Source organism: Ruditapes philippinarum, unplaced genomic scaffold (assembly GCF_026571515.1).
Source record: "Ruditapes philippinarum isolate M1 unplaced genomic scaffold, ASM2657151v2 ctg7618_1_1_1_1, whole genome shotgun sequence".
NCBI lineage: Eukaryota > Metazoa > Mollusca > Bivalvia > Venerida > Veneridae > Ruditapes > Ruditapes philippinarum.
The window spans coordinates 16,463-43,375 of record NW_026854284.1 but is presented as its reverse complement, the minus strand read 5'-3'; the positions used below and the strand labels follow the sequence as shown (position 1 = coordinate 43,375).

Genomic DNA, 26,913 nt, shown 5'->3' with positions numbered 1-26,913 from the left:
TGAAAAAACCCAAACCCTTTATATGTAAAGTTTCTATTTCGCTTTTGGGAGTATGCGCCCCCTTTTTGTTTAAATCTTGAAAGATTTTTTAAACTACGTTTAAATGCCCTCAATAAACGCGTGCATCTTTTTATCTGGACAAAACCATTCAGCATTATAAAAATTTCAAAATAAAAATACTGACTGAGTAGCGACACAGATATTTTAGCTCCATGGTAGCGAACAGTACGTGCTGACCATGATCAGACGGGATGGATGTTGCGGCTAAAATTGCTCTGCACTGGTCCTTAAGTAAATTTACTTGCTGCCAACAGTGCATCAGGTTAATAATTAAGATCATATTCGTATGTATTGTTATATTATTTTCTTTCGTTTTCTTTTTCAAAAATATTACGTTAAAAGTCACTTTGAGTTTCAAAAATAACAATAAAAATTGCTAATATTTATACAATCAAGAACAAAATGACGAGGGGTAAAGTGTCATACGAATTCATTCATTCATTCCTTCATTCATTCCTTCATTCATTCATTCATTCATTCATTCATTCATTCATTCATTCATTCATTCATTCATTCATTCATTCATTCATTCATTCATTCATTCATTCATTTACTTACTAATTGTAAGGCTCATCTTGATCGAGGGGTTGAGTGGTGATGAGTCTTAAACTTTTAAGGTGGTGAGTGTCTTGGAAATGAAATGTCTAGCTTGTTCCCGTTTCCTTTATATCTATTTCTGTCTATCAATACATGGCGCCTAACGGGGTAACTTCAGTCACATTTTATGATTAATAAATATCTTACTGGCCAAAAATTAGGAATGCTTCAAATTGATACCTAACGTTCCATATTATGTGAGAGATGAGCGACATATTTGCTTGGAGAGTGTCATCATTGAATGATGCTGTCTAAGAAAATAACCCATGTCACAGGTGGGAATATATGATAATACCGTTGTCTAAACAATGGTAATAAACCAATAGACGTCTTTTCGCTAAATTTATCTGCTCTTTGGTTTAGTTTTTATGCGTTAGGTCGATTAAAAAAATAAAAACATGCCTTTAATTTACAAATATCATTTAAGATTTCCGTGAAATAGCAACTTGTCATGGTATGATTTTGAGTAATCTTGACTGCTGAAATAAGTAAGAATAACATGCGTTACAGTAATATCTAATGCAACTTTGCTTTGCACAATTTATTTGTTTTTCGTATTATATTGAATTCGGACAGGTGCTGTATTTCGGACAGTAGCAATGCAATTAGAGACTTGAAATAATTATTCGTCATGAAACTCAAATTTGATTTTTGCATTCGTGTAATTTAAACGATTTAAATCATAACCGCCTGTCTAAAGTCATAACAAAAAGTTATGAACTGGTTAAAGAGATCAAATAATCAGTTGATTAAAACATAGTTTTTGTGTAAATATCTTCTAATACTAATACTCTAACAGGTAGTTCGTAGGCCTATTACATTAATCATGTTTTGAAAAAAATTTGATTATTCTCAGTTGACATTTAAGCTGTTAAAGTAATGGACTCGCTTTGCTTTGAATTAGGCATTATTTGGTACATGTATCTTTTGGCCCCATAATAAAACTTCAGGTAAGGACCTCAAACACAAAAGTAAGAACATACTGAACAGATGAAGTATTTGCTCTAAGCTAAGATTAAGAAGCTAAATAATGTAAGAAAATGTAATCATAATGTAATGCTTCCACCTATTGATCTATTGATATAAAAGTAAACAGTACATTATTTATATATTTATTAAATGCTGTCAGAAACTAAAAATACATGTACATGTACATAATGTATACCTGTTGAAATTAATTCATATTTGGTTATATTGTGGATCAGTGGGCGTTTTTCAAATTGAAAAATTTTCAATCAAAATTTTACCAAAATACATGTATCTCTTTGGATGTCAAATATATACATTTTTTACATTATTAAAGATTACTTCCACTGTTTTATTTAAGTTTAAAACCATATGGTAGAACTACTTTCAGTCTGTATTTAGTCTGAGATAAGTATGCGGAAAGTCTGAGCGGTGCCACAGTTTTAATTTTTTCCCAAATTTAATTTATTTAAATTCAAGTCTTGTTATTTATTTATTACCGCCTCCGTGGTGGAGGGGTTAGATGCGATGACTTCTAATCCAGTTACCTCTCTGGCGTGGGTTTGATCCCGGGAGATGCTATGGTAGTTTAGCGCGGAGGTAGGTAGTCTAGTACTGGTGTAACTCTCCAGGAATGATGGTTAGGAAACTACCCGCCTATATGACTGAAATATTGTTGGGAAAAGACGTAAAATGAAACAAACAAACAAACAAACAAATTGTTATTTAATTACTTTGAAAAAGAAAAAAAAATACCTGTGTTTGCTTTAAAAGTAAAAGCTGCTATTAATAAAATTTGAAAAATGTTACGTGAGATTGTATTTTTGCACTAAAAAAAAAATCAGAGAACATCAAATAATTTACCAAAGTTTATTGCTTATTTTATTTAAATTGTTCATCTGATTTCAAAAATCTACATGAAAATGGATACTTTTAAAAGACACAATTTTTTTTTATAAAATTATGATACTATTGTTTTCATCTTGCAGGTAACAATGTCATGGTGTAAGCTGTGTGCATTAAGAAGAGGTTTTTCTACTTCCTGTCATCTCAGTATAAACAGACCAAGGGTCAATGAGATCAACATTCAATTGCTGTCAGAAACTCTTCAACAACAGATATTCAGAAACAGTCAGTGCACAAAATCACAAGAAATAAGTAATATATTAATATTTTTATTTCTTAGTATTATAATTTGTTTTAACTGACTATCTGATTAATACATCATTAATGATTTTAGGATGTTTATAAGTACTTTAAACAGGAATTTACATAATCATACATCACTTTTAATTTCAAGGGATCCAATTTGAAGCAGATTCTTGAATGATAGGGCGCCAACCACAAATTCATGGTGTCCAACTATTAATTCAAGATGTCATATATCTAATTCAAGCAGGCTGACTCCTTACTAAATCATGGTACATTGTACTTACAATGATATCTTACATGTTACAATCACATCTGTCATGCACTTTTCTGTACGAAATCTGCTGTGGTCATAGTATTATTTTTACAATAGGTTTATCTCTTAGATTTGGTTTGCTAAATTGCTAATCAAGGTTATGCAACTACATAGTTAGGTGAAGAAGCAGGCGCTTGTTTTGGTTGAGTCTATTATGTTTTGTTTAGGGGGTTGAGTTGTCATATTTATATGCATTTATTTTTTTCCAATGATTGTTATTATCTTAAATGCTTCTGGGATTGTTGTTTTATCAATTCATTTGTAAATAAGATTGTTATATGTCTATTAACGGAATAATTTTGATGAACACGAAATTAGTTCACACCTACATGTGTATTGGTAACGTGATGGTTTAAGCCAATGAAAACACGTCAAAATTATTATACTCAGACAGAGAAAAAGTGTGCAAAGAGTAAATCAATAATCTTTATGTAGCCAGCAAACTTTGAATTGCAAGTATTTTTTCATATCTTTTTGGCAGAATAAACTTTTCGATGATTCGTATCGTAAAATGGCTGCCATTTACAGTATCAAGTGATTATCCCAAGCACCACTGCGACTAAGCGCGGGAATTTTAATTATAGCTAACCTCGGCGCGTATACCTTTTTCATATTTTATTGTAATAAATATTTACAAACTGTGTCTTTCGGTTTTTTTTTATCAATATATAACCAATAATGAGGTTAATATGAATAAATAATCATATCTCAAATCTTTGACTATGATTTACAATGAAATTCTACCTTAAGTGTATTGAAAAGGTTTTTAATTTCCTGTAATTTTATTTTGTGATTATGCTTCAAAGCAGTCAATTGACCGTGAATTTTCTTTTCATATTTTGATTTCCTTGAAATCATTTTTCTCATCTGAAGGCATGCAACTTTAATATGGTGATACATTAATAACATTCCATGAAAATGTTTAAAGATATAAAATATCTCATGACATGTTTGTTCATTTTACATTACACCTTTAATTCAGCAAACATAAAGTCTTCACAAAAAGTAGTATGCAATCGTACCTATATTACATACGAATGTACATGTATGTAATATTTTTCTTGTAATGATGGTATGTAATATTAATGAAGCCAGTTTTTTATATTTCCTGCATCCACTTAATGTAAGATGTAAAGAACTAACAGTGCATCATCCAATTAGGCATTTTAAGGGTATATGGATACAGGATCCTGCTTCCTGTAAATCCCTGTTTTAAACACTTTACATCACAACCTCAGCGTGAACCTCTGTTGTACGAAAACAGTGTCCTTTCTTCTTAATATAAGACTTCACATTACATATGAACGTGTAAATTTAACGTCTTTAGAGTAACATATGTCTGTCAGCACCAAACAAAATCTTTGTCATACATAGTATGTGTATTACCAAAAATAACCAAATACATCAGAAAAATTAACAAAGATAACACAGTTTGGGGATATTCCACTCCATTCAAAAGTGTTTGAAATGATATAGGAAACTAAATGATGTGTTGTATAATGAAAAAAAGGTCTTATCTTATATGATAAAATAGGGCTTGGAGAAAAATTGAAATGATATTGAGAAAAATATGAAATATGTTGACCTACATTTATACCATACCTCTTGTTTGGGAGTTTATATGTTGATATTTTTTATAGGAGCTTCTACATTTGTACATAAAGCTCTGTAGGTTAAGAATTGTTCGCTTTTACGAGCAGAATTTTGCCAGCGATTTTCATATTTCATAACAACTTTAGCATACATGAACTTGATGTGAACTAAAATTGTAATGTATAGTTCATGAAAAATATTTTTTACCTTTAGAAATATGAGAAATGATATATATGTTGTTGTTTAGTGCAACTGTGTTTAAAATATTTAATTAAAAGATAACATGATACACCCATCTTGAATTTTTTGACTTCTTTATTTGTCACATCATATTTACATGATCTTATCTTAATGGTGCTGATATTTTTTCTCTTTTGTTAGGTAAGTTTGATAGCTCAGGAGATGAGATACACGTGAAACAAGAAAAAACTTTAGATGATGGTCAACTAAAAAAAGTAAAGAAACACTTGTCCCAGCATGAATTGTGGGATAAACAAACTAACCTGCACAAAGATGTCAGTTTTAATCTACCACCGCTACTAGGTATGTCCAACATAACATACTTCTGTATTGTTCTTTATAAGTTTGAAAATTTATCAAAATCCAGTAAAAACTCATTATTAGTGTTAACTGAATTATCAGTGGTCTCAATAGTGTTGTCATATAAAGAATAAAACAAAAAAACTAGGACTGAATCTGGTGGTCTTAATAATGGATAAGTGGGGTAGTCTTAATTGTGAATATGATGTTACCATTGACATAAAAACAGAAAATTTTGTTCTTTTAAAAACTGGTCTTAATAGTGGGATGGTCTTAATTCCTGACTGAATCTTTATCGTTGTTTGTGTATTACATTAAATCTGTAAAGCTACTTTTTTATACCCCAGGATCAATAGATTGAGAGGGCATATTGTTTTAAAGCTGCCTGTTGGTCTCCTTAGACTGACCAAGAGGTCACAGGGTCAAACATGAAGAACAGACTGACCTCCAAATATTAAATATTTAGGTTTCATATTCTGCATTGTTGGCCATGTTTGATTTTCACTAAGTGGGTCCAAAGTGAAAGTAGCAAATTTTAATATAAAGACAAATCACACTATGTAAAATGGTAAATAAGTTGCAATTACATAGTGAAAAATCTGATTTTTTTTTTCTATATTCAGGGCCAAAGTCATGTATTTATCTTTTTTTAAATTTATTTTCTTTCTTAGGTAAAAACATAGATGAACATTTTATGAATCTTGGGAAGAAGCAGGTGAAGGATTATGTTGACCTGGCAGAGTGTTTATGTTCGTCTGTCATTCCTACAATGCCATCAGAGTGGGCATTCTGTCCAGGTTGGGTGAAATATGACGAGGACGGGATTCCAGTTCCTGTAGAATACCCAGAAGAATGTGTCATAGTGTTTGACGTGGAAACGATGGTACAGGAGGGAAATTATCCTGCCATGGCAACAGCTGTATCTGATAAATACTGGTAAGTGTAAAGATTGAATATCAAGCCTAATATGAGCCCTGTCACGACAAAACCAACATAGTGGGTTTGCGACCAGCATGGATCCAGACCAGCCTGCGCATCCGCGCAGTCTGATCAGGATCCATGCTGTTCGCTAGCAGTTTCTTTACTTGTTATAGGGTCTGTAAGCGAACAGCATGGATCCTGATCAGACTGCGCAGATCGCAGGCTGGTCTGAATCCATGCTGGTCGCAAACCCATTATGTTGGTTTTGTCGTGACACGGCTCATATAGAGTAAAGTATTATTAGTTTCCCCTCCCACTTTCTATCCAAATATTCCACTTTCAGTACTGAATGGGCATTTGCCTGCGATTTTTATGAAATTTTCATCTTTCTGTGGTGTGTAAAATATCCAGGAGTGATATAAATAAATTGACAAATGTGTGATGAACAATGTGTTCATCCAATATATCAGATAATCTATGGGATTTTAAGATATGCCACTGATTGGTTGCCTATTTTTATAAAAAAAAAACCCTGACCTTTTAAGAAATATAGGACGTTATATAACAGTTGACCATATGCAAAAAGAATTGAGAAAAAAATTTGATTTCCTAAAGAATGCGTGAAAAAGCAAATTTAAAAATGTTGTAAGCTCAGTTTAATTGAGCCTGTACATTGATGAAAGTGGTAGGTACAAGCTACTGTCCATGCCCATTTTGCACCGGCTTAGACAACATTTATACATGGTATACAAGTTGTGAAATTTTACACTCATACACTTAAATACACAGTTTATTCTTGTACCTTGAAAATGCCAAGCTTGTATAGCATCTGTATAGTATCTGTTCATATTGTATATTCTTGAATATTATGTATTGTTTTTATTCAATTCCATGCAGACTATTATAATTTCTTATGAAACAACTCTTTCTTATATACAGAAGTGTCATTTAAGGATTACTCCCCCTTGTTCAGAGCTGGATAATCACTACAGTCAACTACCGTTATCTCGACAACGCTTTTCTCGATATTTTGTTATCTAGATGAAAATTTGAAAGTCCCGATTTTGTTCCTTCTTTATCTATATTGGACATATTTTTAGCTCACCTGTCACAAAGTGACAGGGTGAGCTTTTGTGATCACTTTTCGTCCGGCGTCCGTCTGTCGTCCGTCCGTAAACTTTTACTTTAAATGACATCTCCTCATAAACCACTAAGCCAATTTCATTCAAACTTCAAAGGAATGTTCCTTTGGTGGTCACCTTTAAAAATTGTTCAAAGAATTTAATTCCATGCAGAACTCTGGTTGCCATGGCAACCGAAAGAAAAAAATTTAAATATCTTCTTTTAAAAAACCATAAGAGCTAGAGCTTAGATATTTGGCATGAAACATCTTCTAGTGAGTGTCTACCAAGTTTGTTCAAAAAAAAGCCCTGGGGTCAAAATTGGCCTCGCCCCGGGGGGTCATTGATTTTCCCTATATGCATATAGTAAAAACTTAAAAAAATCTTCTTTTAAAGAGCTATGGCTAAGATATTGAGCATCAAACATGTTCTAATAGGTGTCTACCAAGTTTGTTCAAATAAAAGCCCTGGGGTCAAAATTGGCCCCGCCCCAGGGGGTCATTGATTTTTCCCTATATGCATATAGTAAAAACTTAAAAAATCTTCTTTTAAAGAACCAAAAGAGTTAGAGCTAAGATATTTAGCATGAAACATGTTCTAATAAGTGTCTACCAAGTTTGTTCAAAAAAAAGCCCTGGGGTCAAAATTGGCCCAGCCCCGGGGGGGTCATTGATTTTCCCTATATGCATAAATTTTTAGTAAAAACTTAAAAAATCTTCTTTTAAAGGGATATTCAGGCAAAATAATGACGAAAATATTAAAATGATCTTATGTACTCAAATCACACTAAGATGACTTTTCTTGAAGTTTCAGCATGAATTTCTGTTTAAATTCTATACATTTTGGGGTTGAAGCATAAATACATCTATATATGTTTAACAAAATTTAGACTCAAATAGAATCACCAAATAGTTTAAAAAACAAGTCAGATGACTTGAACAAACCCTTGAAGTTACAATAACAGATATTGTGGATATTGTATGGTTGAAACAAGTCTAAGTCATTCATTTGATATGTTCTTTAACGTTTCCAGAGTTCACTTTGACAACTATTGTGAAATCCTAGCGCTCTAACCTGACCCACGCGGGTCAAGTTAGAAAACCACCATTTTATTTCTATATGGAGAAAAGTTGTGTTTCTTTGACTGTCTAATATATTTATTTTGAGGGCATTTACAGAATAATAAATGAAAAATTCGAAACTAAGAAATCACAATTTTGCCCGAGTCTCCCTTTAAAGAACTCAAAGAGCTATGGCTTAGATATTTAGCATCAAACATGTTCTAATAGGTGTCTACCAAGTTTGTTCAAATAAAAGCCCTGGGGTCAAAATTGGCCCCGCCCCGGGGGTCTTGATTTTCTTTATGTGTGTATAGCAAAAACTTAAAATCTTCTTTGAAAAAACCCAAAAAGCTAGAGTTTAGATATTAAGCATGAAACATCTTCTAGTCAGTGTCTACAAAGTTTGTTCAAATAAAAGCCCTTGGGTCAAAACTGGCCCGGCCCCAGGGGTGTCATTGTTTTTAACTATATGTGTATCGTAAAAACTTTAAAAAATCTTCTTTTAAAAAGCCCAATGAGCTAGAGCTTAGATGTTTAGCATGAAACATCTTCTTATGGGTGTCTACCAAGTTTGTGCAAATAAAAGCCCTTGGGTTAAATTGGCCCTGCAACGTTGGGGGGGTTGGGGGTTGTGGGGGCCTATATACAGGTGAGCGACCTCAGGGCCATCATGGCCCTCTTGTTTATCTTGATATTTTTATTTAAATATTTTCGGTATCTTGAAGTAAAATTTCAGCCCAAACAGTTATGTTCACACTATCATCCTTTGATTATCTTGACTAATAATTGCTCAAAAACATGTGTCATAATGATGATTATGTTTGAAACAAATCAAGCTGTTTTTATAAAGTTAATCAAATTATCGTGTTGATTGACTTATGTCCAAAATGAGTGAAATTTCTGTTATTTATTAAATACTTAACACTGTATTTAATTCATTATATGTCCAAAATGAGTGAAATTTCTGTTATTTATAAAATACTTGAACACTGTATTTAATTCATTATATGTCCTAAATGAATGAAACTTCTGTTATTTATGAAATATTTGAACACTGTATTTAATCCATTATGACTTAAAATGTGAATGAGATAGTGAAAATATGGAAACATTATCATTGCAATATTGTTTCTCAACATTAAAAAAAATCAAACAGCGATGGAACAATCTCAAGAAGAGCCCGATCACTAATTGGGGCGGATAATCTGGATCGACCATGCTGAAACCAATGTTTTTGCTATAGTGGTGTATTTACCTGAGTAAACCTCACTATGTGTATTTATCACGGACTTCTGTATTTCCGCTGGTAAACATCGGCTAATGTAACTTTATTTAAAATATTGACTTTGCAAAAACAAGACATGGAGATATCATACTTAGCTTATTTGACTTTAGGTAGGCACATGTATTTTGTTAACATCAGTTTCTATCAGGTTCAAACCCAGATATGTTTATCTTGACATTTCATTATATTGATATTTTTTGGACAATCGGATCCTATTGACTTTGATTATAGATATAACGAGAGTCGACTGTATTTCAAAGTTAGATATAACCTAAAAACTAAGGGAATACAAATGTATGTTTAAATAAGATTACCATTTAAAAGTTATTTTTAAAGGGTTTTATCCAGTACTAATTAATAAAGAATAAATGTGAATAGCTCTAAAACATTCTGGAATATTTAATTTACCAAATAATATAAAATATTTTGATGTAAATGGCTTTTTGCAATGAAAGGGAAAACACTTTAGGTATATTAATATATTGTAATAAATGCAATTATGCATACTTGTAGGTATATTGTACATGTAGGTATATAAAATTGTCCCAAGTCGTAACAGGCACTTTATTTTACATTAATATGAACATTTACAATAAAATGAAACATTTATCAAACTGTTATTATTCTTTTCTCTTGAATACTATGCTATTTATACTTCATTAGTTTATAATAAAAAAAAACCTAAGTCAGTTAAAAAACTAAGACTTCAAAGTTGTCATATTCAGTTGTCAGATCTGTATTCTTATTGAGCACCATACAAAAATTTCCCAATTCAGAATGCATGGGCTGTTGCAAAAAGTATCTGCAGAAAGCCTTATTTTTACTATTTGACAATTGATTGGCTTGTCATCTAACTATTTTGATATAGTGGACAGTGTAAAACAAACACATACAAAATCTTATTCTTTATTTTCTTTCTTTTATGTCACATGATGCAATGTTGCAAATATTTTTTTATGTTTAAACATATTTCTTGAAATATTATTCAACACTTTTTTAGTCATTATTGTTTAGTAACATACACTTGTGGTCATATGATAATTAATATGATCACAATATTAGCTCTCTTTAATGAATATTGTTCTTTCACTGTCAGAAATTGTGCAGATGATTCTAAATGTCCATACTGTTGTATTTATCATATAAAAATCATAATTTTGTGTGTTTGATGCAGAAAAGGTTGTCACTTTGAGGCTGAGGGGTTGCCTTTAAGGGTTGAGGCATCAGAATTGCAGCCACCATTTATCCCTGTGTGATAGTTAGAGCCACTAGATGGGTTTGAATTACTATAGTATTTTATCAGTGTTCTAAATCATTTATACTTTATAAATAAAGAACCAACTTTGTTAATTCCATGTGTTGCATATTTGCCATGTGATAGGCTAAATGCCTGAAGCATTTTGTAGTTTAAGTTTTAAGAAGTGGCAGAAATAGAATAGTTTATTCCAGTGATAAATCATACACCTTAATGTTACCATGATATTGAATCACATATAATCTGTTTGTATCCTGGCAATATGCCACACCTTCTGGACTTTTTATTCCTTGTTCTTCATCCAGCAGTATCTTCACCTTGGTCAGGTCAGGTCAGGTGATAACTGATGTATATTGTCTGACAAACGTCCACATAGAAACACTGCCCCAGACCTATCTACAGTCAGTTGAAATGGCCCCTTCAGCTGGTCATCCTTGTAAATGGCCTTGACTTTCCCATCAAAAGGTTAAACCTATCACACAGTTATTGTCAGGGTCAGATACATATATAACTGTGTTGTCTGCACTGACTGTTAAGTAAAGAGGATAATCAAACAGACATCTCCCCTGATGATCTCTTTCAAATGTTTTCAATACTTTACCAGTCATATCAAGTATCTTCACTGTTGCTGGTCTGTCTGTGTATGGTACTATAAGCTTGTTGTCACTATAGACAATACCCCAACAACGTTGTCCTACTTTTATATCTTCAATGTTGGTCACTGTCATAGACTTAGAGAATGTTATAAGTCTTAATATTCCAAGATTAGGAAATGTTACAGCAGATTTGTTATTGTCAACTTTAGCAACAGCCCAAGGCTTGGAAGACAGATCAATGTATTGTATCATATGATGAATTGCTGACTGACAAATCCTTGAATATAATTAGCTTACATGAGTCAAACTCAGTTATCAGAAGACAGTCTTTTGTTAACAAGCATAAAGATGAAAAGGAGTGACATGTGAATTTAATATCTGTGTAATAACTTGCAGTTCTTGGTACTTCAGATTCATGTATTTCTTTATAGGTGAAAAATTTGTGAAAGTCTTGTAAATTGGTAGCATTTTGTTCAAAAGCTTTGCATTTTACTTTGTAATAATGAATTGAATTGTCTTTACATTGTTTATCTATATCTGGTTTCAGTTGTTCAATGATTTCCTGTCCCTTCTTCATAGCAACATACAGTTGACATCTTTGATCTGTATTTTGGTGATGCACCAGCTCTGTTGATATGGCTTTTAGTTTTATTTTCATTTTAGAGGTTTCCTCTGTGATTGCCTGCACAATTTTCATGTCATCCCTTTTTATGATTTCAATTTTCTTCTTTATTTCATTCTCCTCATCATTTAATAACTTTTCTAGTTTCCTTTGATTATCTTGTAATTTTTCAATTTTCTCTTTTTTCTCTTCTTCAAGTTTTTGGAAGGTTTCTTCTTTTTTTTTCTCAAAATTTTGAATTATGTCTTTGTGATGCTTTTCAAACACTGACAATATTTCTTTCTTTTTTTTCATGACTGTATCTAATATCTTTGTTTCTTGTGAAGTGACATATTTCATGTTTATGTTAACATGTTTTTCTGTATTCCCCAAATCTTTCATTAACTCATCAAGATTTTCATTAAGTTCTTTGACTTCTTGGCTGTTTTCAATTCCGGGAACAAGAGCTGGCAAATGGCCGACCATACCACAATTCCCATGGTCTCGTGTCTTGCATTCAGTACAGGCAAATTTCTTACAAGCTTGACAATAGAACTTGACTAATTCATCTTGATGAACAGAACATTTCTCCAGACAGAAATCCTGTGGCATGTTATCCTTATCCTTTATGGTATGAGATTTCTTGTATACTCTATGGTATTTAAGGCAAGTCTCACACAAGTACTCGAAACATTCCTCACAAAATCCCTCAGCAGGAACATATTGCTTGTCATGTTTATCACAAACCTCACAAAACATTTCCTGAACTTCATCAGAGTCCTGTGTAAATGAAGCACTGAAGTCTATCCTGGAATTTGCCATGATTTTTCATTTAAAACTATAATTTACAATGCATTACTTTCTACCTGTAAGTTGTGTTTAAAACTGATCACAAACAGGAAGTATGAAACTACCCACTGATAAATTGTATGCTTTTTAAGTGTGATATTGAAAAGGGTTTTATAAAAAGCAGTTGATAAGATACACTAGGTCATCACGTTGCCAGGTTATTACTACATGAATAACTATTTTGCAAGAAGACATATTGAACATCATAGTTGAACATTTTTTGTTCACCTGATCACAATATTGTCCTTGGATGCACCTCTTATGATATTGCTTAAATAGTTTCATGTTTTTTTTACAGTATTTTCCATTCATGAATAAAGCTTATACAAGTCTTGGAAAGATCATCATTATACAAACTAAGGAAAAGGAAGCAAAAACAAACAAACACATTAATAGAATAATTTGAGAAAATTATTTAATATACCAGTGTTTTGAAACTTTAGGGTACTTCATAATGGTTTATAAAGGATGGTATGTCACATGACATCAATAACTCACAGCAAGACCTTGCAGCAAAATCGTGTCCGACCCATAACTTCGTTATTTGAAGTCGGATTTTAAAACTATTTCACAGTAATTATCACCACATTGAGACGACGTGTCGCGTGCATCATGTGGGTCGCTATCTTGAAGGTCAAGGTCACAGTATGACCTTGCAGCAAAATCATGTCTGGCCCATAACTTCATTATTTGAAGTCGGATTTTAAAACTATTTCACAGAAATGACTACCATATTGAGGCGACATGTCGGGTGCAACATTTAGGTCGTTACCTTGAAGGTCAAGGTCACAGCATTACCTTGCAGCAAAATCTTGTCTGGCCCGTAACTTCTTTATTTGAAGTAGGATTTTAAAACTATTTCACAGTAATGATCACCACATTGAGACGACGTGTCACGTGCAACATTTAAGTCGCTATCTTGAAGGTCAAGGTCACAGCATGACCTTGCAGCAAAATCATGTCCGGCCCATAAATTCGTTATTTGTAGTCGGATTTTAAAAACTATTTTACAAATTATCACCATATTGACATGACGTGGCGAGCACAACAGTTGGGTCACTACCTTGAAAGTCAAGGTCACAGCATGAACTTGCAGCAAAATCGTGTCGGGCCCATAACTTTGTTACTTGAAGTCTGATTTAAAACTATTTCACAGAAATAATCACCATATTGAATCAAAGTGTCGCATGCAGCATTTGGGTCGCTACCTTTAAGGTCAAGGTCACAGCATGACCTTGCAGCAAAATCATGTCCGGACCATAACTTTGTTATTTGAAGTCAGATTTTACAACTATTTCACAGAAATGATCACCATATTGAGACAATGTGTCGTGCACAACATTTGGGTTGTTTTTACACTTTGAACTTTGTCTGTGATATAACTCTGACACTACAAGAGGTATACCTTCCTGTGTCCAAAACCTATTTAGGGAGCATCACCTGGTTCAACTGGCTCTTGTTTATATAGCACCTTATTTGCAAACTCTTGAAATTTTATTCCTTGAGTAATTATGTGTATAATTTCAATACTAAATAAAACTTTTTTCTATTAACTAATATTTAAGTAACATTGATACATGCCTTATCAAAAGAAATCATTAAATTTTATATTATTATTTTGTAGTAAAAATCTATGAAATTAATAATGTTTTGCAGTCTATTTCTTAGAGTGATTAAATCATGAAATGAAAAAGTTCATGATCAAGTCTCAAAATCAATTTGATTTTAGAGTTAATCTTATAGATAAATATTGCAGTAATTGATTTAGAATTCAAAGTGTCGAGATGAAAATAATACACTATGAATGATATCATAAACTTTTATTTACAAAACATTAATATGATCTGATAGTAATATAATGTATAAATAGGTATGAATTTTTTCATTTAATTATTTAGTGACAAAAATGAAGTTTATAGCTTACATTGAGGTTTCACAAATATGCAGGAAAATAACACTGCATAAATTATAGAGAGAAAAAATATAAGAATTATAGACTAAATTATAAAGTACAAAGAATCATTTATTTAATTATAGTGTACAAAAAGCTTAGATTTAAATGTTTAAGACCTGTAGACAATTAAATTGTTCTTATATTTCTCAAACATGAAGGCATTATGACACAAAACATGGGGTGTTACGGTGGGCCAAAACGCTGATTGTATAAATGGTGACTTGATAACGGTGTTAAATGTTTAAGCAATCATTATAAAAGATTTCTTAGATTCTTAGATATCAAATTATGTTTGTATTTTGTTGTACTCAACAATGATTACAAAACATAACCAATTATAGAATAACTATTATCCATTTCATGATAAGACATTCTGTGCAGTCAGAAAAAATACAAATGTACAAATAGAATACATACAAATGTCATATCTTGTCATGAAGGAAAAATGTATTTTTTTTAATTAAAAGTTCTTCATTTGTTGGCCTAAAATTAGCCTGGATACCAATTATTCTTACCTGTTATTGGCTTAAATAATCAAATCTATATAAACAGATAATATGACACCACTACAAGAAACACACAAATAAATACAAAACATTTTTTATTTTAAAAAATCATCATTATTATAATCCTTTTGCAATTATAAGAAATATAAAATGAAATTCAATGTATAATATTTTTCAAGTATTTTCTGCAAGCTATTCACATAGAAAAAGTTTTATTCCAGTGATAAATCAAACACTTTAATGTTACCAGCACGTTGACTCACATAGTTAATATTCTTTTTGTATTCTTGCAGTATGCCACACCTACTGGTCCATATATTCCTTGTTCTATATCCAGTAGAATCTTCACCTTGGTTAGGTCAGGTGATAATTGATGTGTATTGTTTGTCCCAAATCCACATACAAACACTGCTCCAGACCTATCTACTGTCAGTTGATATGGTTTATTCAGCTGGTCATCCTCATAAATGGCCTTGACATTTCCATCAAATGTTAAACCTGTCACACAGTTTTTCCTAAAGTCAGATACAAATATAACTGTGTTGTCTGCACTGACTGTTAAGTAATGAGGATCAGCAAACAGACATGTCCCATGCTGATCTTTAATTAATATTTTCAATACCTTACCAGACATGTCAAGTATCTTCACTCTTGCTGGACTGTCTGTGAATGGTACTATAAGTTTTTTGTTACTATAGGCAACACCATGACAACATTCTCCTACTTTTATATCTTCAATGTTGGTCACTGTCATACACTTAGAAAATGTTATCAGACTTATAATTTCAGATCTTGGAAATGTGACAGCAACTTTGTTATTGCCAACTTTAGCAACAACCCATGGGTTGGAAGGCAGGTCTATTGTATCAGATGATGACATGCTGACTGACAAATCCTTGAATAAAATCAGCTTACAAGAAGTATAATTAGTAACCAGAAGACAGTTTTCAGATAATAAACATAAAGATGACGGGATGTCACATCTGAATTTAATATCTGTGTAATAACTTGCAGTTCTTTGTACTTCAGATTCATGTTTTTCTTTATAGGTGAAAAATTTGTGACAGTCTTGTAAATTGGTTATATTTTGTTCAGAATCTTTGCATTCTACCTTGTAATAATGAATTGAATTGTTGTTACTTTGTTTTTCTGCATCTGGTTTCAATTGATCAATGATTTCCTGTCCCTTCTTCATAACAACAAACAGTTGACATCTTTGATCTGTAGTACCTTGATGATGCACCAACTCTGTTGATATGCTGTTTAGTTTTGTTTTCATTTTGGAGGTTTCTTCAATGACTTTCTGTAAAACTTTCTTGTCATTCTTCTTTATGATTTCAATTTTCCTCTTAATTTCTTTTTCCATATCATTTAATACCTTTTCTAATTTCCTTTGATTTTCTTGTAATTTTTTAATTTTCTTTTTTTTCTCTTCTTCAAGTTTTTGTAAGGTTTCTTCTATTTTTTTCTCAAAGTTTTGAATTATATCTGTGTGATGTTGTTCAAACACTGACAATATTTCTTTCTTTTTTTTCATGACTGTATCTAAAATCTTTGTTTCTTGTGAAGCGACATATTTCATGTTTATGTTCACTTGCTCTGCTGTATTTTCCAAATCTTTCATTAACTCATCAAGATTTTTAGTGAGTTTTTTAAATTCTTGGCTATTTTCAATCCCTGGAACAAGAGCTGGTAAATGGCAGACTATACTACACTTTCCATGGTCCTGACTCTTGCATTCAGTACATGCAACTTTCTTACAATCTTGACAATAGAACTTGATCAGTTCATCTTGATGAACAGAACATTTCGCTATACAGAAATCCTTTGGCATGTTATCCTTATCTTTTATGGTGTGGGATTTCATATATATTTTATGGTATTTTAGACAAGTCCCACACAAATACTCAAAACATTCCACACAAAATCCTTTAGCAGGTACATATTTCTTGTCATGTTTATCACAAACCTCACAAAACATTTCTTTAACTTCACCGGAGTCCTGTGTAAATGAGGTACTGAAATCACTTCCAATTGAAAATGCCATAATTCAGGTACTTTGGTAACCACAAACTTGTGTTTTGTTTAAAATAATCTCAATATTTAAAGTAATACTGATATTAATTCATAGTTATCTATCTTCATCTGAGTCCTGTGTTAATGAAGCACTGAAGTCTATCCTTGAATGTGCCATGATTTTTTTAAATCTAATTTAAATCATGAATTAACTTTGAAGACTGTCTTAGACTATCACAAAGTTGTGTTTAAAATGGTATAATTCTATCCACTGAGAGATTTATTATTCTTGTTTAAAATGCGTGTAGAGTGTACTGGTATCTATACACCTTTTCATGATATTGACAATAGATTTATAAATAGCAGTTGTTACCATAAACTACTACTACTAAGGTATGAGATTATAAAAAAAAAATCAAAATCTGAAACAACTGATTACACTTGCAACATGTTTTAATTTGTTTTGACTCATTTTTCATGCAAAATAAAGATATATATTGTCCAACAATATTGACCTGGCACCTCATTAACTTTTGTAAAGGTCATTTGAATAAACACTGACTAGTATCTATTGAATATGTCGAATTTGCTAACTTCACTCGTCAGGGAGGCGTGGTGTATTGGTATACATGTTGGACTTATGATCTGAAGGTCACTGGTTCGATTCCTTACCAACACCACGTTATGAACTTTTATGCCCCAACATTGTGGGAGCATAATTTTATAGCGTTGCACTTGTCCGTCCGTTCGTCAGTCCGTCCGTCCGTCAATTCGTCAGTCCATCTGTACGTCCCGAAATCTTGTGAACGCAACTCCTCTTAAACCGGATGGCAGATTTTGCTTAAACTTACAGGGATGAACAACCTTAATGTATAGATGGTAGTAAAGGAAGGAATTTTCGCTGCGACCAAATTTAACAGAATTATGGCCCTTTGTTGATTTTTTTACTAGATACTATGTAGAAATTTTGTGAACACAACTCCTCTTAAACCGCATGGCAGATTTTGCTTAAACTTACAGGGATGAACAACCTTAATGTGTACATGGTAGTAAAGGAAGGAATTTTTGCCGCGACCAAATGTAACAGAATTATGGCCCTTTGTTGATTTTTTCACTATATACTATGTAGAAATTTTGTGTACGCAACTCCTCTTAAACGGCATGGCAGATTTTGCTTAAACTTACAGGGATGAACAACCTTAATGTGTAGATGGTAGTATAGGAAGGAATTTTTGCTGTGACCAAATTTAACAGAATTATGGCCCTTTGTTGATTTTTTCACTATATACTATGTAGAAATTTTGTGAACGCAACTCCTCTTAAACCGCATGGCAGATTTTGCTTAAACTTACAGGGATGAACAACCTTAATGTGTAGATGGTAGTAAAGGCAGGAATTTTTGCTGCGACCAAATTTAACAGAATTATGGCCCTTTGTTGATTTTTTCACTATATACTATGTAGAAATTTTGTGAACGCAACTCCTCTTAAACCAGATGGCAGATTTTGCTTAAACTTCCAAGGGTGAACAACCTTTATGTGTAGATGGTAGTAAAGGAAGGAATTTTTGCTGCAACCAAATTTAACAGAATTATGGCCCTTAGTTGTTTTTTTTCATTATATACTATGTAGAAATTTTGTGAACGCAACTCGTCTTAAACCGGATGGCAGATTTTGCTTAAACTTCCAGGGATTTACAACCTTAATGTGTAGATGGAAATATTAAGGTAGGAATTTTTGCTGCGACCAAATTTAACAGAATTATGGCCCTGTGTTGATTTTTAGTTTTCATTTTTTTTAATTACTTGCAACAATTAATTTGAAATCGGTTTACTACAACTGGTTTTAGAATTTATTTTAAGTGGTGTTTTTTTGCGCAGCCATAATATTTTTATTTTATGAATAGTATCTTTCAATATTTCTCTTTTTTACATTATGCAATAGTATATACTTTAGCGCATACACGCTATAATAATAATAATAATAATAATAATAATAATAATAATATCTTTATTTAAAGAAGGTTACACATTAAGAACATATAATAACAATCATATATATCTTATTTCCAATGTGGCCTTCTGAAATAGAAAACAACAACAACAACAACAACAACAGGATATGTTTAGGTAGAAAAATGAATGTATAATATGTATTATATAAAGATACAACACAGATATTACACACAACAAAAACGTTTTCAATAGTTTTAAGAGAATGGCAATTTTAAAATTAAAATAAAAAATTATTCGCTGAAATAGGATTCGAACCTACCAGTTAACGTATACATTCCTCAAGTGAAATACATTTACCAACTGCGCTAAGAGGAATTTTTATTTTACAATATTGTAACAATTTGATATTTACATTTATATCGATTTACAAGTAGATCGTGACATTTACAGAATATACCGACTACAGGGTCAAAAGCAAGAGTGCCAGGTCAATGTTGTTGGACAATAAAACTTGTAAATTGTCATGTTTTTGTAATATTTTGAAATTTGTGTATATTTTCCCATATTTAACCTTTAACCTTAACCTGATTTCATTGTAAACAAACTTACATTTTGCAATCACTAAACTTTAATTTACATTGGTTTTAATATAAAAGTTATCATAATATAAACACAGTATTGTCTTAATAACTTTTTATTACATCTCAAATGGGTAATTAGGTTATAATGTTGAACACTACATTTAATGTGTTTTCATGTGGTGATGTATAATCATTAATGATAATAAAATGATAAGTCATTATAGGTTATGAAAAAGTCAGGATAGATTATGAATAAATCAAGATAGATTAGGAATACGTCAGGATAGATATGAATCAATCAAGATAATCAATGTCTTCAAAATTTTCTTGTTATCCTGTTTTATCATTTCAATTTTCTTCTTTATTTCATTCTCCTCATTTTTTTGTTGAGCCCGCTTGCGGAGCGCCCAACATAGTTATCACAAAGGCGGTTTGGTGTATGTACATGCGTGCCTGCATCTGTCCATCCTCTATCACTTGCTGGTGGAACTTTAAAAACCTTGTACAAATGTTCAACATCATGAGACAGCTTGTCAGCGGGCTCAACTAGTTGCCCTATAGCATCTAGTAATTACTTTTCTAATTTCCTTTGATTTTCTAGTATTTTTATATACCCGTTTGAAAAACGGGTCAAATTGTAGTATCCCCCTGGCGGGCGGGTTGGTGGCCGGTCGGTCAGCGTCCAATTTTTGTCTGGAGCATAACTCCTACACCCATGGAGGAATTTTAATGAAACTTCATAAAAATGTTACTCACTATGAGAAGCCGTGTCACGCACATGAACCAGGCCTCCAGGTCAAAGGTCAAGGTCACATGAAGAGGTCATTGAAAAACGCTTATCTTGAACAAAACTTCTACATGCATAGAGGGATTTCAATATAACTTGGCACAAATGTTTACTATTGTGAGACGGAGTGTTACATGTAAAATTTAGGTCCCTGAGTCTAAAGTCAAGGTCACACATGGGGGGTCAAAGTTCAGATAAAAATGTGAAAATGTGTCCATTTTGTCATCAGTGATTGAGGAAAAGAAACACAAATGGTCATTTTCATGATTACTGGTGTGAAACATGTAATTTAGGATATGCAAGGTCAAGGTCACTAAATATGATAAAATATAGAGATTTTGTCCAGAGCATATCTCACATATGGAAGGTTTCTAATAAACTTCAAAGAAATGTTCACCACTATGAAAAGTCATGTTGCGTGCATGAACCAGGTTTTTAGGTCAAAGGTCAGTGTCACACTTAGAGGTCATTGAAAAACGTTTGTTCAGAGCAAGACATGCATAGAGGGATTTCTATATAACTTGGCATATATGTTTACTATGGTGAGGTGGAGTGTCGAGTGCAAAATTTAGGTCCCTGTGGCCAAGGTCAAGGTCATACATAGGGGTCAAAGTTCAGATATAAAAATCACTAGAGATGATAATATATACAGATATTTTCCGGATACTGCATATCTATAATGCCCACATCTCTGTCAAAAGCTTCTCTGCGACAATGTTGTTAATTAATTTAATTAATTTTCTTTTTTATGCCCCCAAAGGACAGCATATTATAATCACACAGTCCATCCATCTGTCTGTCATGTCTGTCTGTATGCTTACAAAATGGTACTTATTTGACTTTTCCTTTGTTCTTTTTAGCCATTTTTAGTCAGACAATGCTTAAAAAAAGAAACACAAATAAAAAACGAAATGAATAGGATCAAAGAGAATTTACTGATAGCTATTGTTCTCCAAGTCACACAAGTATCCCTGACTTTGAACGCCTCCACTAATACAACATTGTGTCTGCTGCGTAAATTTGTCATGCAGTAAGGGATTTTGAAAAAGTTTGGCACAAATGTCTTCAATATCAAGACGATGTGTTGCATTCAAGAACCAGGCTCCTACCCCAAAGGTCAAGGTTGCACTTATTAGTCCCCTACCGGTTTAACCTGAGGGGACTTAAGGTTTACCCTCCGTCCGTCTGTCTGTCTGTCTGTCTGTCAGTCTGTCAGTCCGTCCGTCCACAAAACTGGATCCCGCGATAACGCAAAAAGTACTGAAAATATTTTTATGAAACTTGATATATGGATAGATGGCAGTATGGAGATTATGCACGTTTTTTTCTTTTCTTCCTATGTTGAAAATTCTGGTTGCTATGGCAACAAATAGTCTGAAAATATGGCAAATTTAACACATAAACTGGATCCAGTGATAACTCAAAAAGTACTAAAAATATTTTTATGAAACTTGAAATATGGGTAGATGGCAGTCTGGAGATTATGCACATCTTTTTCTTTTCTTCCTATGTTGAAAATTCTGGTTTAAATATAAGTTTCTGGTCATCAACCACATCATATGTGGCAAGGTTTACAACTCTAGCACAAAAATTATCAGTATTACCTCCCTTGAACTTAGAATTTTTATGAAAAAAAATGTTGTCTTTTTTAAATAACTTCTTTATTTCCTAATGTATCTACTTCAAACTTCATATATATATGTTTCTTATTATCACTCAACATTTTTGAGGAGGTTAAATACTCTAGCAAGACTATTTCCAGGATTATGTCCACCTTGAACTTAGATTGATTTTTTTCAAGAAATTGGTATTTTTCACTCCAACTTCTTTATTCCTTATAGGATTTACTTTAAAATCCCACATTGTAATAATATGACAAGGTTGTATAAACATTATTTCCTTACTAGGCAGGGAAACTTAACACATTACTGTGATATAGACAAACTTAGAACTCAAAAGATTTACAGTCAACTATCGTTATCTCGACATCGCTTTTCTCGATATTTCGTTATCTCGATGAAATTTTGAAAGTCCTGATTTTCTTCCTTCTTTGTCTATATTGGAAATATTTGTTTATCTCGATATTTTTATTTCGATATTTTCAGTATCTCGATGTAAAATTTCAACCCCAACAGTTATTTTCACACTATTATCCTTTGTTTATCTCGACATTTAGTTTTCTTTCATCTGTTCCCTTCAGACGCGTGAAAAACACAAACTAGGCGATAATTGCTCAATAGCCTGTGTCATAATGATGATTATGTTTGTAACAAGTTTAGCTGTTTTTATAAAAGTTAATCTATTTAGCGTGCTGATTGACTTATGTCCAAAATGAGTGAATTTTACGTTCTTTATATATATTCGAACACTGTATTAATTCATTATGACTTTAAATGTAAATGAAATAGTGAAAGTATAGAAACGCTATCGTTGCAATAATGTTTCACAACATCACCACCAGATCAATCAGCGGTCGAACAATCTCAAGAAAGACCCGAAAACTAACCCGGGAGGATATCCGGATCAACCACCCTGATGTTTTCCCTATATTGGTGTATTACTGAGTAAACCTCACTATTTGTTTTTTATCACAGACACCCGTTTTTCGGCTGGTAAACACCCGCTAATGTTACTTTGTTAAATATTGGCTAGGCCTATGAAAAGGAGACTTGGGGATATCATAGTTTATTTGCACATGTCTTTTGTAAAAATTGGTTTCTGCCTTATTCAAACCCTAATATGTTTATCTCGACATTTCGTTATCTCGATATTTTTTGGACGGTCCCGATGACTTCGAGATAACGAGAGTCGACTGTATGTTCATTCATGTCATTCATTCACTGGTAAAATTGAATGGCCAATGGCCCATCAGAATGTTGCTTGGGTTCTAACCGGTAGGGGACTTATGGATTGCTTGCAATACTATGATAATTGCTTGTTATATTTTGAAGGTTTCCATTACAGTGCAACTTCCAAATTAGAAATTTTCAAAAATTCAGAAACCTCTTTAATCTGAACAATTTTAAGGATCTCAAAATTTCTCCTTCTGTTTTCTGTCTTTGTCATCTAACTATTCTGATGTAGTTGACAGTATAAAACAAGCACATACAATAAAAAAAATATTTTATTTTATTTTATTTCACATGATGGTGCAAATATTTTTTCGATTCAGACATTTTCTTGATATCTTATTCAACACTTTTTTAGTAATTTTTGTTTATAAACATACATTTGTGGTCATTAGATAATTAAGATGATAAAGATGTTATTGAATATTGATATTTCACTGCCAGATTGTACAGATGATTCTAAATGTCCATCATAATTTTGTGTGTTTTTGTGTGTTTGCTGCAGAAAAGGTTGTCATTTTGTGGCTAAGGGGTTGTTTTTAAGGGTTGAGGCATCAGAATTGCAGCCACTGTTTATCCCTGCATGATAGTGAGAGACAACTAAATGGGTTAGAATTAATGGAGTCTATGCATCTCTCAGCTCCAACAGGTGATATGGTTTTGGCTCCTGGTGTTGCTTTTAAGTTTGTAACACCAGATGTGAGCCAAAATTATCTTTCCTGTTCTGGTAGATTGTGACCAAAATAGTGTTGGTGTAAGGTAAAACCAACCAAGACAAACAAAGACCACATGTCAAGCATTTCAACAATAATTATAGATTTATTACTTATACTAAAGCTTATCTGTTTACTGATTTATTGTTTTGATATGCTGATAAAACTACACAATATCAAATGTTATTAAATTTCAAATTAACTTAAAATAGAAACAAAACATGCAGCCCACATTCTTACAAATGAATGTAGAGCTGTTTCATATTATTAAATCAAAACATATATAAATATTGCTTTATGTAAGCCTTAACACTTCCCTTTATATTTTGTTTTGTTCAAGGATAGTAAAAGGCACCTTTTTAAATTATAAAGCTGTGTAACATTTGAACAGAGTCAAAGCAGACTTGCCATTATTCATTTTTTTTCAACAGTTTGTTATCAGTGTTCTAAATCATTCATACTTTGTAAATAATGAACCAATTTTGTTAATTCTATGTGTTGCACTATTTGCCGTGCAATAGGCTAGAGGCCTGAAGCATTTTGTAAATTTAGTTTCAAGAAGTGGTAGAAATAGAATAGTTTTATTCCAGTGATACATCATACACTTCCATGTTTCTTTCTGATTGATTCAGATACAATCTGTTTGTATTCTGGCAGTATGCCACACCTACTGGTTGGTTCATTCCTTGTTCTTCATCCAGTAGAATCTTCACCTTGGTCAGTTCAGGTGATAATTGATGTATATTGTTTGACCATAATCCACATACAAACACTGCTCCAGACCTATCTACTGTCAGTTGACATGGCCCCAGCAACTGGTCATCATTGTAAATTGCCTTGACTTTCCCATCAAATGTTAAACCTGTCACACAGTTTGTATTATAGTCAGATACATATATAACAGTGTTGTCTGCACTGACTGTTAAGTAATTAGGAATAACAAACAGACATCTCCCATGCTGATCTTTATCAAATGTTTTCAATACTTTACCAGACATGTCAAGTATTTTCACTGTTGCTGGAATGGTTAGGTAAGATACTATAAGCTTGTTGTCACTATAGGCAACACCATGACAACCTTCTCCTACTTCTATATCTTCAGTTTTGGTCACTGTCATAGACTTAGAGAATGTTATCAGTCTTACTATTGTAAGTTCAGGAAATGTTACAGCAACTTTGTTATTGTCAACTTTAGCAAATGCCCAAGGTTTTGAAGGCAGGTCTATTGTATCATATGATGTAGTGCTGACTGACATATTCTTGAATATAATCAGCTTACTAATATAATAATGAGTAACTAGAAGACAGTTTTCAGATAATAAACATAAAGATGACCAGGTGTAACATGTGAATTCAATACCTGTGTGATAACTTGCAGTTCTTGGTACTTCAGATTCATGTATTTCTTGATAGGTGAGAAATTTGTCACAGTCTTGTAAATTGGTTATATTTTGTTTAGAAGCTTTGCATTCTACTTTGTAATAATGAATTGAATTGTTCGTACATTGTTTATCTGCATCTGGTTTCAATTGATCAATGATTTCTTGCCCCATCTTCATAGCAACAAACAGTTGACATCTTCGATCTGTACCTTGATGATGCACCAACTCTGCTGATATGCTGTTCATTTTTGTTTTTATTTTGGAGGTTTCTTCAGTGATTGTCTGCAAAACTTTCTTGTCATTCTTTTTTATGATTTCAATTTTCCTCTTAATTTCATTTTCCTCATCATTTAATAACTTTTCTAATTTCCTTTGATTTTCTTGTAATTTGTTGATTTTCTCTTTTTTCTCTTCTTCAAGTTTTTGTAAGATTTCTTCTTTTTTTTTCTCAAAGTTTTGAATTATATCTGTCTGATATTTTTCAAACACTGACAATATTTCTTTCTTTTTTTTCATGACTGTATCTAATATCTTTGTTTCTTGTGAAGCGACATATTTCATGTTTATGTTAACATGTTTTTCTGTATTCTCCAAATCTTTCATTAACTCATCAAGATTTTCAGTGAGTCCTTTGATTTCTTGGCTGTTTTCAATCCCTGAAACAAGAACTGGCAAATGATTGACCATACTACAGTTCCCATGGTCTTGAGTCTTGCATTCAGTACAGGCAAATTTCTTGCATGCTTGACAATAGAACTTGACTAATTCATCTTGATGAACAGAACATTTCTCTCGACAGAAATCCTGTGGCATGTTATCCTTATCCTTAATGGTATGAGAGACCAATAATCTTTTATGGAACTTCACACATATAGCACACAAGTACTCGAAACATTCCTCACAAAATCCTTCAGCAGGAACATATCGTTTGTCATGTTTATCACAATGTTCACAAAACATTTCCTGAACTTCATCAGAGTCCTGTGTTAATGAAGCACTGAAGTCTATCCTGGAATATGCCATGATTTTTTTTTATTGAAAACATAAATTTACTATGTAGTACTGTCTGTCTTCATCTGTTTAAAATTGAACAATTATGAGGAAGTATAGATCTATCCACTCAAATACTGATTATTCTTATTTAAATTGTGTGTAGAGATGGTAGATAACGGGTATTCTTTTAATGCTTTTTCATGTTATTTATAATGGATTTGTAAATAGCAGTTGTTAAAGTTAATTTGAACTGGGTCATGAGATTATA

At 32.4% G+C, this 26,913-nt stretch overlaps 4 protein-coding genes across 4 annotated transcripts; 1 reads left to right on the top strand and 3 right to left on the bottom strand.

The window, feature by feature from the left end:
• Nucleotides 1–1,033: 1,033 nt before the first annotated feature.
• Nucleotides 1,034–6,161, top strand: LOC132739651 (uncharacterized). Its single transcript, XM_060727403.1, has 4 exons — nt 1,034–1,145; nt 2,613–2,781; nt 5,063–5,224; nt 5,893–6,161. Exons 2-4 carry the CDS (start codon nt 2,619–2,621, stop codon nt 6,159–6,161), a joined length of 594 nt encoding a protein of 197 aa, XP_060583386.1. The 5' UTR covers nt 1,034–1,145; nt 2,613–2,618.
• Nucleotides 6,162–11,559: 5,398 nt separating this feature from the next.
• On the bottom strand, nt 11,560–13,147 carry LOC132739650 (transcription intermediary factor 1-beta-like). Its single transcript, XM_060727402.1, has one exon. The coding sequence runs from the start codon at nt 12,881–12,883 to the stop codon at nt 11,696–11,698; it is 1,188 nt and encodes a 395-aa protein (XP_060583385.1). The 5' UTR covers nt 12,884–13,147; the 3' UTR covers nt 11,560–11,695.
• A 2,482-nt stretch (nt 13,148–15,629) lies between these two features.
• On the bottom strand, nt 15,630–17,417 carry LOC132739649 (uncharacterized). The gene has a single exon (XM_060727401.1). It carries the CDS (start codon nt 17,415–17,417, stop codon nt 15,630–15,632), a length of 1,788 nt encoding a protein of 595 aa, XP_060583384.1.
• A 6,822-nt stretch (nt 17,418–24,239) lies between these two features.
• Nucleotides 24,240–26,709, bottom strand: LOC132739648 (uncharacterized). The gene has a single exon (XM_060727400.1). It carries the CDS (start codon nt 26,673–26,675, stop codon nt 24,852–24,854), a length of 1,824 nt encoding a protein of 607 aa, XP_060583383.1. The 5' UTR covers nt 26,676–26,709; the 3' UTR covers nt 24,240–24,851.
• Nucleotides 26,710–26,913: the final 204 nt, after the last annotated feature.

Excerpts from the sequence above, each read along its gene's own strand:
- LOC132739651 (XM_060727403.1), top strand. The coding sequence starts at position 2,619 with ATGTCATGGTGTAAGCTGTGTGCATTAAGAAGAGGTTTTTCTACTTCC. Across the intron at positions 2,782-5,062 it reads CACAAAATCACAAGAAATAA|GTAAGTTTGATAGCTCAGGA; the intron begins GTAATATATTAA and ends CTCTTTTGTTAG. Across the intron at positions 5,225-5,892 it reads TAATCTACCACCGCTACTAG|GTAAAAACATAGATGAACAT; the intron begins GTATGTCCAACA and ends TTTCTTTCTTAG.
- LOC132739650 (XM_060727402.1), bottom strand. The coding sequence starts at position 12,883 with ATGGCAAATTCCAGGATAGACTTCAGTGCTTCATTTACACAGGACTCT.
- LOC132739649 (XM_060727401.1), bottom strand. The coding sequence starts at position 17,417 with ATGGCATTTTCAATTGGAAGTGATTTCAGTACCTCATTTACACAGGAC.
- LOC132739648 (XM_060727400.1), bottom strand. The coding sequence starts at position 26,675 with ATGGCATATTCCAGGATAGACTTCAGTGCTTCATTAACACAGGACTCT.